Source organism: Acanthopagrus latus, chromosome 5 (genome assembly GCF_904848185.1).
Source record: "Acanthopagrus latus isolate v.2019 chromosome 5, fAcaLat1.1, whole genome shotgun sequence".
Lineage (NCBI taxonomy): Eukaryota > Metazoa > Chordata > Actinopteri > Spariformes > Sparidae > Acanthopagrus > Acanthopagrus latus.
In genome coordinates this window covers 17854058-17872145 of record NC_051043.1, presented here as the reverse complement: position 1 = coordinate 17872145, position 18088 = coordinate 17854058, and the positions used below count along the sequence as shown (strand labels likewise).

At 42.6% G+C, this 18088-nt stretch overlaps 1 protein-coding gene across 9 annotated transcripts in view; it reads right to left on the bottom strand.

Annotated features, from left to right (window-relative positions):
• Positions 1–423: 423 nt before the first annotated feature.
• Positions 424–18088, bottom strand: part of nos1 (nitric oxide synthase 1 (neuronal)) — a 40985-nt gene continuing 23320 nt past the window's right edge. For 7 of the 9 annotated variants that reach the window (XM_037097650.1, XM_037097652.1, XM_037097651.1 and 4 more), the window contains 16 exons: positions 17937–18081; positions 16888–16992; positions 16747–16805; positions 15372–15566; positions 13746–13920; positions 12775–12913; positions 12189–12267; positions 11783–11976; positions 10825–10994; positions 9300–9510; positions 8254–8341; positions 6900–7021; positions 6492–6640; positions 5938–6132; positions 5141–5259; positions 424–3610 (listed from right to left, as the gene is read on the bottom strand). In XM_037097650.1, the coding sequence (XP_036953545.1) occupies positions 3595–3610; positions 5141–5259; positions 5938–6132; positions 6492–6640; positions 6900–7021; positions 8254–8341; positions 9300–9510; positions 10825–10994; positions 11783–11976; positions 12189–12267; positions 12775–12913; positions 13746–13920; positions 15372–15566; positions 16747–16805; positions 16888–16992; positions 17937–18081 (2161 nt within the window). In that variant the 3' untranslated portion in view covers positions 424–3594. The remainder of the gene's footprint in view (positions 3611–5140; positions 5260–5937; positions 6133–6491; positions 6641–6899; positions 7022–8253; positions 8342–9299; positions 9511–10824; positions 10995–11782; positions 11977–12188; positions 12268–12774; positions 12914–13745; positions 13921–15371; positions 15567–16746; positions 16806–16887; positions 16993–17936; positions 18082–18088) is intronic. The other 2 variants (XM_037097646.1, XM_037097649.1) reach the window with 2 other exon arrangements.

Below are 18088 nucleotides of genomic sequence, written 5' to 3'. Positions count from 1 at the left end.
TGAGTGCCGACACTCTGAGCCATGACGACCAGCACTTACAGAAGGCAGGAGGAGGAAGGGAAGCAAATGACTTGTTTGCTGCAACTCTGTTTTTCAGGGAAAAACTCTTATCGACCATCCAAATCTGACCTTCAAACTGAAACGCTTCGACCTTAAACAAGTCCTGCTGCAGGAATAAACCTTTCCAGTGTGGCGTCTTTCTTAGATAAACAAGAAAAAACAAACCCCAGCTCATGTGTTGACATATTCTGTAAATGTTTCTCTTTATTTGTAAGTAAATGCAAAGTCCTCGCAGTTGATGCATTAAAATGGAATACCCTCAATCAATTACACAACAAAGGTCATTATAGCAGAGGCTGATTGGATCAGAGTTGTTCATAGCAGCAGCGATATGCAAACACAGAAGAAGAACCCCCCTCGAGATTTTTTTTTTCTTTTTTTCTTTTTTTTGACCATCCAAAAGCCCTGTTAGAAAGGCCGGATAACTTCACAATACAGTCTCACTGACTGACACAGTGCTGGTAAATAGACAGAGCATCTTTAAATATTAACAGGAGACATGCATTTATTTAATGCTGCTGTTTTAGTCCCATACCTAAAGGATATGAGAGACACCATAGAATATGCCTTTTTTTTTGTTCTTTTTAAATCAAGCAGAATCATAGTGCTCATTTACATAATCAAAATACATTCTTAGAAAAGGTCGAAGTGGTACTCTTTATATCTTATACTTTGTCTTTGAATATATATATATATAGAAGCTATATATAGAAGCTATGTCTTGTATCAATTGTTTTCTCGTTGCACATTTTACATCACAGACATTTTCCTGACGGCTCTCATTCCAATTCAGCTAAATCTGTTTCAACAAATTATACACAGGAGACATTCTTCCAGAATGCACAACAATGGCGACAATCGGAATCACCCATTTTCTCCCGGCAGTAAAAATAGTCGACACCAGGAAAAAAAAACCCAAAAAACAAAAACAAAAACAGCAAAAGAACAAATATATTCTCAGCAGCTGTGAGGGACATTTGATAATCACATAGAAATCCGATAATCATGCTGACAGCTATCTTTAATTTGAATCAAAGACAAAGAAAGGAAACACTCAAGACTCAGAAGCTGACAAGAAAACCACAGGTTACTGCAGAGTGGGTTCTCAAAAAACAATGTGGCCCTCTGCACAAATATATTCAAATTACAACCCCTGACTCATTGGAAAGCAGCAAATGACCACAGCGGCAGTGCGATTGCCTCTTGTCCCTGAATGAATACTTCACTGCAACTTAAAAGAATAGAAGTGAACTGCTGAGATCAAAACAAAACAAAAAAAAAGCCACGTGGGCAGTTTCTTGTCACCAAAACACCATCTGTAAGATTAGATTTGCAGGCTTGTGTGACTCACAGAGCAACAAATTCATGCTTATTTTAAAATCTGACCAGTTTGACAAGGTAACAAGCAGAATAATCCTGTAAAAATACACACCTGAGCACATGCATGTTTTACACCCACTCGTATAGAGATGAATTATGACGACACTTGATGATTTCAATGGCACATACACACACACACACGCACACACACAGGCAAACAAACAAACAAAAAAACAAACAAACACACAAACACACACACAAGTATGTTGATGCTACTGAGCAGGTGTCAGGTCACAGTGAAAGAGTGGCATGTGAGCCGCAGGGTTGCGCAATATCATGCAGAAAGAGAAAAGAATAAATAATGAGTGTGTTGCATGTCGGCAGAGGCAGAGAGTTAATGTAAGGCAAGAGGCAGAGGAGTCATGATGCTGATGAATGCAGATTTTGAATGCTCAGTTGGCGCCAAGTTGACAGCTGTCTGATATGATCCGGGCAGCGCACGGTGCGAAAACAGATCTGTTTGCTTCCATTAGCAATGCTTTGATATAGAGATACGTCCACTTTTGAAGCGATACTTTAAGGTTTTGGGGGGATAAAAATATTTGTTTGCGATCTTCTGAGAGTAAGATGAGAAAATTGATACCACTCTGACATTTGGACGGTAAATATGACGTCACAGCCAGGAGCTGGTTAGCTTAGCCTCGCTAAGCCTAGCACAGAGACTGGAAACTTCTTCGCCCAGGCACCTGCCTTACTGTTTGTCTTGTTTAGGTTAGCCTAGCAGACTCTGATATCTTGTTAGTTAAATTTAAAACCGTAATAACGTCAAATTGCAGGTTTAAAGAGTGGTAACAGGTGAAACAGCTAGCTTTGACCCAAGGCGTGACTTCCTGGTTTCAGCCAAAACAAAAAAATGTCCAGCACATAGCCTAACATCCTGTAAAAGCACAATCTGTTGTTTTTACACCTTAATAAATTATTATTATTAAGGTGTTCATATTGATATTGATGCTGATAGAGACATATTGTATATTTCCCTGTGACCAGTTTTGATGCTAACCTAAGTCCTGCTCAGCCTTACTTTAACCCTGTGAGAAAGGACACATAGGCTACAGACATGAGAGTGGTGTCAATATTCTCATCAACTCTCAACAATAATGACAATAAGCATAACTCCCAAAATGTCGAACAACCCCAGATTAGATCATTGAATAACAATGCATAAATCAAGAATTACGTTTTTTCTTTTTTTCAAAACAATTTCCCACCAACATGATTATATGATTTGGCAAAAAACAGCTTAATTTTAATTTTAATACAGTCAACACATCACTTCTTCGATATTTAAAAAAAGACTTTTATTTGTTGATCATTTTAGTTTCTTTTAAAATGTAGTAACTCGGGTTCAGACTTCTTCTTTAGTGGCTGCCCTGCACATTCCTGTGCAGCTGCTGTGGAGCTGGGCGAGCACCAGCTGGGACGCGCAACGTAATGATGTTACGAGAGAACGGACAGGCCACCAAACAGACAGCTGGCACAGAGGCTGATGCATTTTAATGGACTGCAAGTGAAGAGCTAGATAATATGTTTGTTGAGGCTGTGACAGTATCGCTGTTTTCATAATTCAGGACGACCTGTCAACGCGCCAAAATTGTCCTTCAGTATTTTCTATCTGCATGCCTGTACAGCTTTCACTTGTCTCTCTCTGTTGAGTTTACAGCCTTTTGATAAAAACAGAGTTGACCAGCCCTGATTCTCTCCTGAAAACTCAAAAGTCGAATTAATTCATACTTCAGGAAACGTCGTCGTTAAACGCCACACATTTTCTCGTAGATATAAAACCTCAATAAAAGCCTTTTAACTGTAACAATAACACAGACTATATTATATTTCTTGAGTATATTTTTGTCTTGGTCATGCATTCACAATGAGGCAGGTCATTACACTAGGTGCACACATTATGAATCAAATGATCAATTTTATCATTTTTGGAAGTATCATTAACAAGCAAAACAGATTCTCAGAGAACAGAACATTTCCAACTTGCTACAGACAGAATTGCAGAGCCCAACAGAAACATTTAAGTGGTATAAAAAAAAAAGAAAGAAATCCATTTTTTTTTTTACAGTACAAAAATTGGCACAGTATTCTTTAACCAGCGTTGCCGTGTCTTCTGAACCGGTTGTCGTCAGAACGCCTCCTGATTCATAGACTTTATGAGCAGAAAACCCTGAGAGAGAGAGAGAGAGAGAGAGAGAGAGAGAGAGAGAAAGAAGACAGACAGAGAGACAGAAAGAGAGCGCAGCAGAGACATAGAAATAGAGATGTTACAGTCATTACTCATCCAGTGAGCAGGGGCTTTGATGGCCAAATGTGAAATTCAAGTGACAATCCACACAGGAACCATCGTCTGTGATGCATTATGTTGGTGCTTAATGAGCCATAGTGGCTATGTAGAGCCCTTGTTTTGCTCTCATGGCAAGGGTATATGAAGTGTCTAATCTTGAATATGCACAAATAACGGCGGAAACAAAAACAGAACTGGAACAGACACACTCGCTTTCACTCTAATCCTGTTAGTTTAAAGGCCCTTTTCCGCGGGTTTCTATGGTTATCCACTCTGCTCCATCTGAAACGAGGGATGGTAAGACACTGGTATTGTCGCCAAACAACTACAGGCTGCAGATTACAGTTATAGGTATGTCTCTCAGAAACAGAGCTGCTCTGGTCATTTTACAGGCTAAGATAAATCTCAATGGGCTGTGCAAAAAATAAATAAATAAAAAAAGAGCTAACCAGCTGGTAAATTTGACATAGCAAAGAAGGTTGTTGGGTAAAAAAGATAAATACAGATGAAATAAATGAATGTGAATGTATTCGCTTATTTCATTTGGTGAATCAGGGGCTTACTTTAAAAAACAAAAAACAAAGCACAAACAAAGAAAAAGTTGGCGAAAGTCTAGTAAACCCACTTAAAGTTTATAGGCCTGTGGTAAGGTTGCATCTGGAATGCTCAGTGAGGGATTCTATTAACAGCTGAAATATTAAAACTACATGGAGTAAGACAGGCAATCTTGTTTGAATGCACGTTATTGAGAACTGAAAAGCCCATAAGAGCACTGGAACAAACGCTGGACTGTCTCCTAAAGCGCTGTTGAAACACAATAGCCGGAATATTAATGCCGCACAGCTTGCTCAATGTTTAATGCGAAATAAAGAGCCGATTTTCATGCTCTGATTAGTCAGCCTTCCAACAAAATTAAAACAAAATAAAATATTGGGAAAAAAAACAAACCCGAAACAGACAAAAAAATAAAACTCTGAGTAACCTACATGCTGAAAATGGCAAGTTACCCCGACCCTAACCTGGTCGCCTGAACAAACTAGCAGCTCACCTTGTTTCTTTTGCAGGGATTTTTATACATTTTAATTCCAGGACTCATCTCCCAACATGCAAAACAAGCTTCTCCTGGCACTATTTTGCAGAGGTACCATCACTCCATTGGGTTTAGTGCCTCCTAAAACAATCGTGATTGGTTTCAAGAAATGCAAAGAGCGCAGGGCATTTGTTTCCTCAATAGCACAATGAAAAGTGGTGCAGCTAGGCCGTCGACAGACCGCATTCATGGTGACGTTAAGATAAAAAACCTGCTTTTAACAACTTTTTCCTCCCTTTACTGCCTGCTCGATTCAATGTGTGCTTTTATACCGAGATTTTTTCATTAGGAAACGCCGGAAATTAAAGACACGAACTACTCACTCATCTGAGTCCTTTTTGCTCTCCTCAATGTAGGCGATGGACTCCGAGCGAATGCGGTTGGTGACCTCGTACGTGCGCAGGGTGACACCAAAGATGTCCTCATGGTAGCGGTTCTCGTCCTGGATATAGTGGGATGATGAAAGAGAGCGGAGAGAGGAAGAGGAAGAGAATGAATCACAGTGCTCATTTCAAAAGAAACACAAAGAAATATGAGAATATAAAGCCAGATCTTAGAAACAGCCAGAATGGCGCTCTCCTGTAAGTGGTTTCAAAATTTGACTTAGGTTACAGAGGTTTTGCTGGATACCATTTAGAAATGTATGAACTCTAAACTGCATGTGGATTATTTCCTTCTTGCATAAAGCTTTTTTTGGAGTTATAAACAGCATGACAGTATTTCTATTAGGTTTGTGTCTTTATCTGCTCTTACACCAAAATAGCTGTTGATTGACAGAAGCATAGTGACTGACCTGCACTCACAGCATTTTACAGATTCACCGAAAAGTACTGAAAAAAAAGTCTTCAGTCCATTTGTATTCTACACTGGGACGTGTTTTACTTGCAGGCTTGGTGACACATGTCATGATTCTTTAGTGTCCTTTTTTTAGCCCTGAGTTCACAAATAAAAATAAGCCAGCGGGAGTTGTTAAACTTTACTTTCAGGACCACTTCAATGCTGAAAATCACAGCACGCTACCATCAGTCCAAGTTGCTCAGCGGAGTTTGATGGCGAACATTGCGGTCACGAAGTTGCATAAAATAACTACGCCGTCACCTTCTCTCTCTCGCTCTCTTACCCGGAGCTTGCTGATGAAGAAGCCAGCATCCTCCAAGCTCATGTTGCCCTGCTGCTTGATGATTTGCTGGACAGTCTTGAGAACATCCCCGGCCATGGTAACATCCCCACACACGTAGATGTGTCCTCCCTCCTCCCTCAGGCACTGGTACACCGTCTCTGACAGCTGCTCGCGCAGTGCGTCCTGTACATATTTCTGACAGAGGGGCACAGGAGGAATGATGAGTGTGCATGAGGAAGTCAAGTGTGAGAGGAGGCAAAGTGAAAAGCAGAGTCAGGAGACCACTGACGGAGAGAGAATAAAGTAACATGAAGTGGAATTTGTAAACTGAAAGCTGAGGACTGCTGGTGGGGGTCCAGGGACTTAATAAAGAACAGAGTGCAGAATATATATTTTTTTTTTCCAGACTCTTCATTTTGTGTTCCTCTTAAAAGACAATAAGAAATACTCATAAAAGCAAAGAAGGCAGAGTTAAAAAAAAAAAAAACTCTTTCTCCACTCTGGATTTCGACATGCTGACTCATTTAAAGCTACAGACAGTTTTGTACTTGTACCTTTGGTTTGCCGGGTTCTCTGGAATAGGCCGTGTAGAGCTCCTTGAACACATCTTTGTTCTTGGCCTGGATAGTCTCCTCTTTGTAGATGTGGTCGACCTCGCTCTGACGACAACCAAACACCAGGATCATGGGGCACGACTCGATTCCTAAAGGTGACAAGCACAAGTTGTTTCACTGTAGACACGATGGTCTGCTGTTTTGTGGCCTATTACTGCCTCTGACTTGGGACTTTGCTCAGAATTACCTCAGTGTTGCGTGTCACAGCATTTTACCTGGAAGATTATAAGCCTGTCCTGGATATTCTTATAATCAACCGTCAAACTGCAGACTACAGTTTCATGTTCAGCAGTGAAAATCCACTGTAAAAAGAGGTTACACATACGAAGGAATGGGAGAAGAACCAACCTTTGTGTTCGAGGTCATATAGTCTCTGTTGCCAGAAGCTTCTGAACGGGGCGATGCCTGTTCCTGGGCCCACCAGGATACAAGGTGCTTGGTTGTCCTTGGGTAGTTGGAAGGATGGTGCACTACAGCAATAAAATAAAAATGTAAAAATTAAGAAATATATTCAAAAATATTGCAAGCTTCTGACATTCAAATAAAAGTTGCTGGGAGCTATACTTGATTGCTTTCTTTGCAAAGAGCTACATGAAAATATTAATGGCACTGTCACGTCTCTCAAATGGTAACTTAAATTAAACTTAAATATTGGAAAATCTCTCTCAGCTTTCCTTTCTTGCCGATAGTAAGCTTGAGATCACTCGTGTCTGTGTGCTTAATATTAGGGTTCACCATGCCCTACTATTCCGAATCCCCCAAAATCCTACAAATGTCCTGTTTCTTGCTACTGAAATAGACACTCACATAGCAGTTGTTAAAGCGGTGACTGCGAGCCCCATCCTTTGGCTGACTTGGAAGGGGTCTTGCCTTTAATGGCCCTAACAAACGCTACCCTTTCCCTGACCAAATAGTATAATAATAAGAGCCAAAAACTCAGTGAGAGCTTGTATTTTCGAAGCAACGTGCATTTGAGTAGTGGCCTTTTCTTTTTTTTTTTTTTTTTGTTACAACACGCTGTCAGGCAAATGGACTTGCAGTCCCATGGAACATTTTTGGGACAAACAGGGTTTCAAAATAATGGGCCATCGAAACAAGAGGAAGTAGCTATATCGTGCTAATTTATTTGGCTAACTTAGCTTGGTTCTTTCTAACTAACTCTGATGTTTGTGTGCTAAATATGACTTAGCTTGATACTGTGTCTCCTTCCTCTACATAAGAAAACAAGATCAGCAAGGAGATTAGCAGTTTTTATGTAGCTATTCTTAGTGCCTGTTAGAAATACCAGGTCGGCTTTCCAGCAAAAGTGAGTCTGAAAATTAAAGCCCATTTTTTTAAGGCAGAGCGCTGCAGATGTGACTGTCTGAGGAGAGAAGCTGCTCTGTAGTCTGGTGGTAGGGCAGCTGTATTTCCAGAGGGCAGCAGAACAACGGTAACCAAGCAAATATGTTAGCTGTAGGATTACAGGATTTGGTATATGAACAGAAAGGTAAGGTTACAAGGTTTGTTGCATCTTTCTTTCACTGGCTTTATTTGACCGCTTCTTGTCCACAGGAGCTGCCAGAATCGACAAATGTCAGCTCATTATAGCTGCTTCAGGCTAGCTCAGCAAGAAAGACAATCAACTGATTTCCCAGAATGTCAAATGTTCCCTTTAACATGCCACAATATTGGGTCATTTGAAATGCATTGTGATATTTACCCTCGGACAAAACATGGCACCATCTCCCCCTTCTCTATCCTGTTGAGCCACGACGAACACACTCCATGGTGGATAGGTCCCTCTCCATCTGAAAGGGATGATAACCAAACAAGCACTTTACCTGTTTCTCTTCCCTCCACCTCCCACTCTCTGTGAGCGGACACACACAATGGGAAGAGAGTGGCTCTAACACATTTCCCAAGGCTAGGGCGATTCTTCTCTCCCTCTCTCTGAGGGGGGGTTGCTGTAATTCAACCGCTACCTATACAATCACAGTAACATGCATGCACAAGTGCACATTACACATGTGAGGCAAAACAGCTGATGGAATATGGTTGTGTTTGCAGACGCTAATTGCAAAAGGTGAAGCTGTAAAAGCTTTCTGATATGCTGCGCACTCGAGTTGTATATACCATCACACAGGCTGGTACACCTGCTGTGTTTCATCTGGTTTGCATTTGCGTCCAAATCTTTAAATATAATCAGTTTGCAGATAGAAAATCTTCCTGAGGTGTTTCCACAACATTTCTTGTAATTACAGTGGTGGTCCGGCTGCCCTATGAAGCAGACTGGCTTTCCAAGATAACTTGCAATCAATGCTCTTTGAGCCATCCGAGGGTTTTTCGGGGAGGCTGAGTCATTCGACTTTTCAAGTCTTTGCAGCAACCTTGAAAGCACCACAGCACTCTGCCTTTTATCCATGACATAAACCGAACTGATGCAAAATATATATACAGGGTGTGCACTTTTTCAAGCAATAATTTCATGGTAAATACATTTTTACTAAAAAATCACAGGGTATGATTGAGTTCGCTTTGCACTTTTTTACAGAAATGTCAAGCAATTGGCCGTATAAAAGGCCAGAAAAGAAACAAGACACCAATTTTAGAACCTCAAAAGCCCTGATGGGAGCATTAAAGTTCATCTTCCTAGTCAGCAGAAAAGACCACAGCACCTGCCTTTACACCCACACAGAAATCCTCGGAGGGATGTTCGCAGACGCTCAGCTTGGTGAAAGGAGCGTTTACAAGGTTGTATGTCCTTACCTCGGGCACGGTAAGAGACCACGGCGACGGTGAGGTGGATCTCTCCTGGGTGCAGGTCTGGAGAGGAGCTGATAGAGTAGTAGCGCGGCTGCAGCAGAGGCAGCTGGGTGAGCAGCAGGGTGGAGGGCATCTGGATGGATGGGAACTCCTCCAGCACCTCCACCAGCGTCGGATTATTGTACCACTTCCACTCTTCGTACTCCTGCAAGCCCTGGGATGTTGATGGGAAAAGACAAGGTGGTATAAAAGGTACAGGTGGGTATTCATTAAATTGTTTCTGTCCACTTCAGTCTTTGAATTGCTGCTGCTCCAATTACTTATAACTACAACAACAACAGCAAAAAATAAAGGATGGATTCCTCTTTTAGATCTGTAAACGTTTTTGATTAGAGAGACGGAGGCAGCCACCAGCAGAGCCGCTCAACATTCACTTGCCCGCCTGTGTTTGTGTGTCATTGCTGACATTTGGCTGTGATGAATATAGATCACTACCACCAGGCTGGAAAAAAAAACTTTGATATCTTCCCATCTTTTGCTTTGTTCTTGAGCTGCTAATGAGCGACGCAGTGCCCATTAAGGATCCTAGTGTGGACTCCATTCTGAGCCTGAAGCCCTGTTTGAAGCACCGTATGTACAATTAGCAAAATTTCAACAGCTAAAGTACGTTTGGGCCTGGGGCTCTTCAACCTTGATCCACAGACGGGGCTGTGGGACATCTTAGAGATGGATACAGTTAGTCTCACTTATTTATTGTTGATATATCATCCTTTCATGCAATGCAACAATAAAGCTTCAGTGACAACTTGACTGCTCTCTAGCGTTTGTTATTAGAATCTATATAAAACTAGAGGATCAGATGTGTCCAAACCCTGCATTAGTCCTGAAATGATCTTGAGATTTAGCACATGCAAAAATGAAAATAAAAATATCCGCAGTGCTGATTCTACTGTACTGTTTCTTTTTCTGAATTCAGAAAGCCTTCCATCTCTCCCTCTTGCTTTGGTGACAATGATTCGATGTATGAGCATATGAGTCACTGCTTGGCCTCAGCCAGCCTTTTCCACACATTGACAAAAATGGAGAGTGAATTGTGGGAGGCACTGCAAGGGGGGGGGATGGCTCTGGGTTAGAACGATCAGCCGCTTTAATTTGGCGCCAGCTCACTCCTACTGTACGTATTTCCATCGGTGCAAAGTGCATCAAATCGGCTTTCCGACACAGAAAACTGTCTCCCATATTTTGATAGCCAACATGATAAATGTGTTGGTTACCATTGTGCCTTGAACACGCTGTGACTTTTCCGTACAACCACGCTCTAATAAAAAAATGAGCAAATGTCTGCATACATTTGCCTCTGACATGGGAAAAAAAGCGAGAGAGCGTATTTTTGGATGTAGCCCACGCACATACATCGCAAATCCCTTATGTGTCTGGGCACGAACCAGGCTGAGCACTCAGCACAGCAGCAGCTCAATAATTCAAAAGGTCAGTGTTAATGGTAACACCAGAGACTAAGTGAATTTACCTTACTGAGGATCTCTAGTTTCTTTTTCTGCTTGTCATTGGTCGCCAGAGCGGCAAACTGCTGCAACAGCACAGGACTCGGCGGGGTGGTGATGTCCAGGAAGTACTGGAAGGCTTGGTAGATGGTGCAGGGAGGGATACGAGTCTCATTTGTCCAGTTACTGATTACACCTGCAGAAAAGACAAATGTTACAGTCGCGTTTATTAATATCAGCAGTGGATCATATGATAATGTGTAACATGAATGAGAATCATCATGTAACACAATGAATGGTATATATTGTGCTATAACACTGTATAACTTAGTTGTAAACAGATATTAGACATTTCTAAATTTCTTATATAAAGAATCTGTTATCTAATGCTATATCTTCATGACTTTTGGTGGCATTTTCAAACATCTTTAAACTTTCTCTGTTAGCATATGTAGGTGCTTTATCTTTGGGACTTTAAATAAACTGTTTTTTTCAGTGTTAAAAGAGGTTAAAACAAAGAGTTGTTTTTAAAATGATGGTGCTTGAGCCACGTTCAAAGACTTGACATCACAAATGATCCAAACAGAAGATGCTGTCTAGTAAGCTAATAGAAAGTGTTTAAAAGTGGAAGTTCTAATAGGTCACACACACACACACACACACACACACACACACACACACACACACACACACACACACACACACACACAGACATGCACACTGTGTATAAGAAACACCTTGCTTCACAGTCACAGTGAAAATCGCACTTAAGTCACCCAGTTTTCCACACAACTGCCTGCCAGCATGCAGCTTCACTGAAAAGCTTTCTGGGCATAGATACCTCACCAAAGTGTGACTGAGAGACTCTTTCTTATTCATGTTTTGTTTTTGACATTCTGCCCAGATTTCAGGCCGCGACCCTCCTGATTGCTCGCCCACTGTGTGCGTAAAAAAGTAGCGTGACGCTGCTGCAGCATCACCCACCCAGGGCAGTGTTCCTCTCCTCCAGGAACTCCACTTTGACTATTTGATTGACAGGCGGAGCATCCTCCAGTTTATCTATGAGAGCCGTCACCAGGTCCTCGTGGTTGCCAGGGAAGATGCCCAGATGGTCGCCGGGCTGGTATTTCAGGCTGACGTGGTTGTTTGTGTGGAGCCGCACGAATATGGTGGAGCGACTGCAAAAAGAAGATCAGAGATTTGGGGAATAACCTGGCACCATTTCCGGTCTGTTCCGTTTAGCTTAAACGCCACAGTGGACCAAATGAGGGAGTAGGACAGCAGATGAGTGCCTTAGATCAATTACACACTGCTTCACATGTTAACCAAAACAGACAAATACGAGGCTAATTCATTTCCTGTCAGTGTGTGCTCATGTGTTGGTACATACTTGGATTTGGGACTTTGTAAGTTTTGAGATTCCAGCATCTTTGCTCCATAAACCTTCTTCTTGTGAATGTTGTACAGTGCTGTTGGCAGAAACAAAACCACACCGCAAACATTTCATTTACCATTTTATATGATATACCTTTTCCAAACAGCAGACGCTAAATTGATAATAAAGTTGAATCTCTTGTAAGCAGTGTAAATTTAATGTTATTGTCATAGTAGTTGGGCCTACTTCACAGTCTTTATCCCATTTAAAATGCAGCAATTTGCTAATTAATCTGTGTTCATTAGGCAGCAGAGCCACTGATCTATTTCAGACTTGGTCCAAAATGCTGGACACTAAGACCTCTCAGCTACAAAGGGCGTGAAATCCCACTGCATTATCATTTTTCAATCCATGACAGAGCCACAGATCTCACCTCCAGGCAGTATAATGGAGTCGCTGGTCCTAATCAATAACATCACCGTCCCTCTATAGATGTATTATGGTAATTTTGTGCTTCAGTGCTTATGAGCACTTATCGCCCCTCTAATATCAAGACGCCACCGACAGTTCATCACTTGCGTCCCGCGGGATTATTATGTACCTTCTGTGAGCGCCGGGGCCTCGGCTGTGTACGTCAGGCGGAACTTGCTCTTCTTCCAGCTGCGGTCGTTGCTGATCAACGAGTCGTTGGCCTTCTCGATGTTCACATCATCGCCAACACAGAACACGTCACAGGCAGCCTTGACGTGCAAACAACGGGAGAGAACAGCCATTGTTTACAGATTCCCATCACACCTCCACAGGAATTGCAAAGGATTTGGAATATGATCTCTTGCACTCTAAGCAGGACCGCCGTCAGCAGCTCAAGGTGATGTTTGGACAAACACCTTGAAAATTATACCTTTACCACTGAAGGTTGTCTGGAGAGTGAGAAGGTTTTCTTATTTTATTTATGTTGTTGTGGTTGCACAGAAACAGGGAACCATATTAAGTGGTGCCAAAGATTTCCAAATGCATGACAGTATTCGACTTTTTATCTTAAGGTCAAACCAAACCAGACCCAACATCTCGGCCGCTGTCGGAGTTACCTCAGTTGACTGTCTTTGTGCACACAGGATAAATACCTGGAAGTTTAATGTAAATGAAGGCTACCGGTAAGCATATCGTTTCTGAAGTTTTGAAGCGGATGCACACACTTTTGCATGACTGGAAACAAAAAACATTGTCAGAATCTACCATCCTGCTTTTGATTTTGATTGCTTTTTCTCTATATAAATATTGCTGTTTGCCATAACTTTGGACAAGACTAAATACATAACAAAAGGTGAGTTGTGACTCCCTAACTGTGGGAAAAACATCAACATTCCCCCAGACGACAGTATCTCTGAACTCTCTTTAACAAAATCACACAAGGCTAATCTATATGATGTGTTTTTGATAAGTAATGTAAAAACTAATGTAATATTACATTCACCGAGCCTCCTCAGAACTCCCCCCGGCGAGGCTTACCTCCCACTTTGAAAAACCTTTGAACTAAACTGAGCCCAAAGGGTTTCAGCCCATGAAACCAACCTTAAAAACCTTCTTGGCCCAGGTTCTGAATGACTCCTCCTGGCCACACAGCTCATCTCCTTCTCCCATGCGTAGGATGCGCTCCCCCCCCAGCTCTTCAAACAGCGTGTCCACAGCGTGGGCAAAGGCGCAGAAGTGTGGGTAGGCCCTGGAGCCAAGGCCAAACACTGAGAACCTAAACAGAAACACACATACACACACATGAAAAAAGAGACAGCGAGGCAGGTACTGTAGCGTCAAAAACACAATCATAAGACACTCGAATACACGGAGCCCACGTTAGAAAACTTTCTTCCCCTCTAGAAAGGCGCCGAAACAGCTGACGTATATTTACAAACACTTGCGCTGTCTGGCTTGGGATAGATGTAAACATGAAATAGATCACTTCTCTGCAAACGGACAAGTTATCCTTCCGCTGCCTCACTGTGAAGCAGTCAACCCACATCAGGTTCAAGTTTGAGCAACATGTCTTCTCTCCTCTAACAGATCAGCAAACTGTCCACTGGTATAAGACGTGTCATCCCGAATATGTTTTACAAGCAAAGGAATCTATATGAACCGAGTAGGATAGAGTCTTTCTGTAGTTAATCATTATGTTATGAAAACACCTTTAACTTTTGTATTGTGTTTATTGTGTTTGAGTGTTTATAGTCCTTTTATCCTGTGTTTCTATATCATTGCTATGATAAATACTGTCGCCAAAATAACTTCCGGATTTGTTGCCTAACTTCACAAAGCTAGCCAAACCAACAGCTTCACTTCACTTACTTGTGTTACCCACGTACAAAACTGTTGAAATATGGCCTGTGCTGCCAAGTGTTTTGTCGATATCTGTTTCCAAATTCAAGGCGAGGCTGTGGCTCTGTTTCTCCAAAACAATTTCATTTTTATCCATCAGACTTATTTTTCTCTTTGCAAGTAACAAGACGGAAGAAACATGCAAATAACGGTCTTATAGCTGCTGGTTAGCACAAAAATGTAATCTGAGAGCATCCTTAGGATACTTAGAGGATACAGAATAGGATACCTGACACTTGAATCATTTTTTTCTGTGCCATGTAAAATGAATAACCCTTAGTCATTATCCCGTTCAACATTACTGAAATGAGACCGTGACTAATTTTGTCACAGTAATCATTGATTTTGTGATTTGCAGGTTAAAAGATCAACACAACTCTCAGTTTTAAACTGGGTTTAATGGAGACTTAATGTGCAGTATGTGACCACGAACTGCAACATGTCAAAGAGCATAACAAATCTAATTTCAATATCGCCACTCTTAGCCCGACGTCTAGACGTCTTTTAACCTGCAAATCACCACATCATTACTTACTGGGGAAGATAAGTCTCCGCCAAGAACAGACCCCATTAACCTTTGGTGTGAATCCAGTTAAAGGGACCGTCCTAGAAATATGTTTCTCACTGTCTTTAACATTGCAAGATTTTTGCACGATTTTTCGCTAATTTTTCAGGGAATAAAACATGGAATTGATTTAATCTGGTGTGTTTAGGTGGTTGTGGTCAATGAATATGAGTACAAAAAGGACACTGTGGGGCCTCAGCAGAGGTGTTAGCTGTACTGTGTGCCATTGCAGACTGTTTTTGACCTGGTTTGGTTTTGTTTACCTAACGTTGGCGAGAGGTCCGGTGCTCTCAAAGTTAATCTTGGCTTCTGGCTCGTCGCTGGATGACTTGCGAGTGTCAGAGTAGGAGGACACGCTGTTGAAACGGACCTTGTAGCTCCTGTACAGGTGGTGAAGAGAAAGATGTGAGACCAGTGGAGGCTGGCTCATAGAAGCAGAGGAGGTTTCTCCTCCTCTACTTTTGAGAGGCAAGGGGGAAAAGCGTAAAAGTATAAAAGAGGAATTGGTTAGAACAAAGCATTACTAAAACTCTGAAATATTTATCAAATGAGTTTCTCTTTCTTTTAAAAAATCCATTATCAAAATTCTAATAAAAAAGACCTGAACAGCGACGCCTGCAGACCAGGACGGGCAGAGGAGGACGGGCTCCCTCTGTCGTCCATGGGGTGGGACCAAGCGGCAGCCTCTGGCTGTTACAAGTAAGTCCTATGCTGACGCACCAAAAACTGCAGTTCCTCTAATGGCCACTCAAGGCTTGCTCCAAAAGTGACTCAATTCCCATAAGAGCCTGTTTTAAAAACGCTGAACTTTAGAGCAGAAATAAACTTGCTTTCAGCCTGGTACAAAAAAAACCTTTTGGTTTCTATACCTCATTTATTCCTTCATTACATGAGTCACTCATTTAAATTATATTAAGTCACACATAATGAGGTGCGTGACCACTTTGAGTGACAGGTACCCATAAGCTGGCAGCTCGGCTTCACCTCAGCTAATTGCGGTCACTGAATTTGATCTCTCAGCTGTGTTTACGGTGTCGATGCCTTTTGGAGAATTTTGATTCAGATACTGGACACGTGATGTGCAGTTAATGTCTGGTTAATTGGACTACAGGCAGAACGGAGGGACTGTGTTTTGGATCTGTTAGCGCTAAACGGCAGACAGCTGCTGGCGCTCGCGACGAGACAGCCACGGGCAGTCCGGAGTCTGGAATGTCAGTATCCAGAAGTTCCTACAGAATCTGGAGGAAAACACCGTGAGATGAGGAGAGTACAGAGTTTGTTTGGGAGTAAAAAAGGGTTTATCTTCAGTCTCGCCTGGGGCACTGATCCGGGATCCAGAAACTAGAGTGGAAACACTTTAGAAAGAAAAGACGCTACAGGACGATTTATAAACACACTATCTTGTGCTTTAGGTTTTTGAGGAATCCTTAAAGACACTGTTTTACTTTGTAGTATTTCGTTGAGAATAAAAAAAGCAGCAGTAAATAGCCAACTACTGTACAACAACACGGTGCTGTCGGTGGGTTTTCCTTCTGTCCTCCCAAATTTTTTGTCACGTTTGATGAGACACACAGACGTACAGTATATTGCGAGGGAAGCATGACTACAACCATATGCAGGCTGAGGGACTTCACTCACTTTCTGTCTTCTGTGTTGGATGTTGGGTGGCGCATCTCCATTAAGGCAGCTCCAAATTTCTATAGTGACCAAACAAAAGGCAGTGAGCCACCCGTACATCTTGGCTTTCATTAGCTCAGAGTTGTTATGTAATGTGCGTACCTCTCCATTTTCAGGTGGATCACCGTTGCCGAAGGTGCTGGTGACCACTAACACCAGCGTCTCGTGCTCCAGGTCCACCACATCATATTCATCCATGGACATGACCTGGGGAAAGAAAACAGCTTCAGCCTCCGCTCACATGGTGTTTGTCTTGCTTTCATCTCCTACACACATACACACACACACACACACGCACGCACACACACACACACACACACACACACGCACTCCACACGACGGATGACTTGAGCGTGTAAATTAAGGCTGAACACACAGCCACTGGCAGAGGAGGAGGTTGTAATGACCACTCTGTCCTCGCCTCTAACGAGATGATAATATGCTGCTGCCGCACGACGAGCATCCATGATGCACACCACTCATCGGGACGGTTTGTCAGCCACGGAACGCGCTGGCATTTTCACATACACATAAGGACACACGGAACATCAAGGCGTGAAGAGGAAACAGGCTTTGGCCCCACAACAACGAGGATTTGCCCCGGGGCGCTCACATCTGCCCTGACACCCACTCTCAGTGACACACACATTCGCACACTTGCATGCACAGATCTCTTCTTATATGATTGATCACACGGGGAAAACAGGAAGGGAAAATAAGATATGACCTGAAGGAAAAGCACACAGTGTGTGATTGAAAGCAGCACGTTGAGCATTTGTAGCCCCCCCCCCCCTTTTTTTTTTCTAAACAGATTTGCACCGCCAGGGGTGCTTCAGCATCTCGTCTTAAACTACCGCTCCGCTCAACGCTTCGCTGGTTAAATCTCGCTTCCGACCCGCGGCACTCTGCTGCATGAGAGAAGAAGAGAATGTGACAAAAGGCACACTTTCTTCCTCAACCCTCTCGTCGCCTGTGCTCAGCTGGCATCTGCTCGACTTCGTCAGCCAGAGAGCGAGAGCAGTGTGGGGCGAGGGATGTAGGAATGATCTCTTTGAATTTTTTTTTTTTTTCTATTAGGTGTCCGCACATTTACCGGTCAGGTCATGTTGGGAGCTCTCAGATAAGATGATGCAAGGTGGGAGCAAGCTTACCTTTGCGTCGAAAGCGTGCTTGAAGATTTGACAGAGGGTTTTGGCATAATCTTGCGACTTGCCCGTCTCTGTGGCAAACAGTATGGTGGCCTTCACCCTCTTGGCCATGGCCTGGCCCATGAGCTTGGCCGAAAACTTCACAGCCCTGCGGA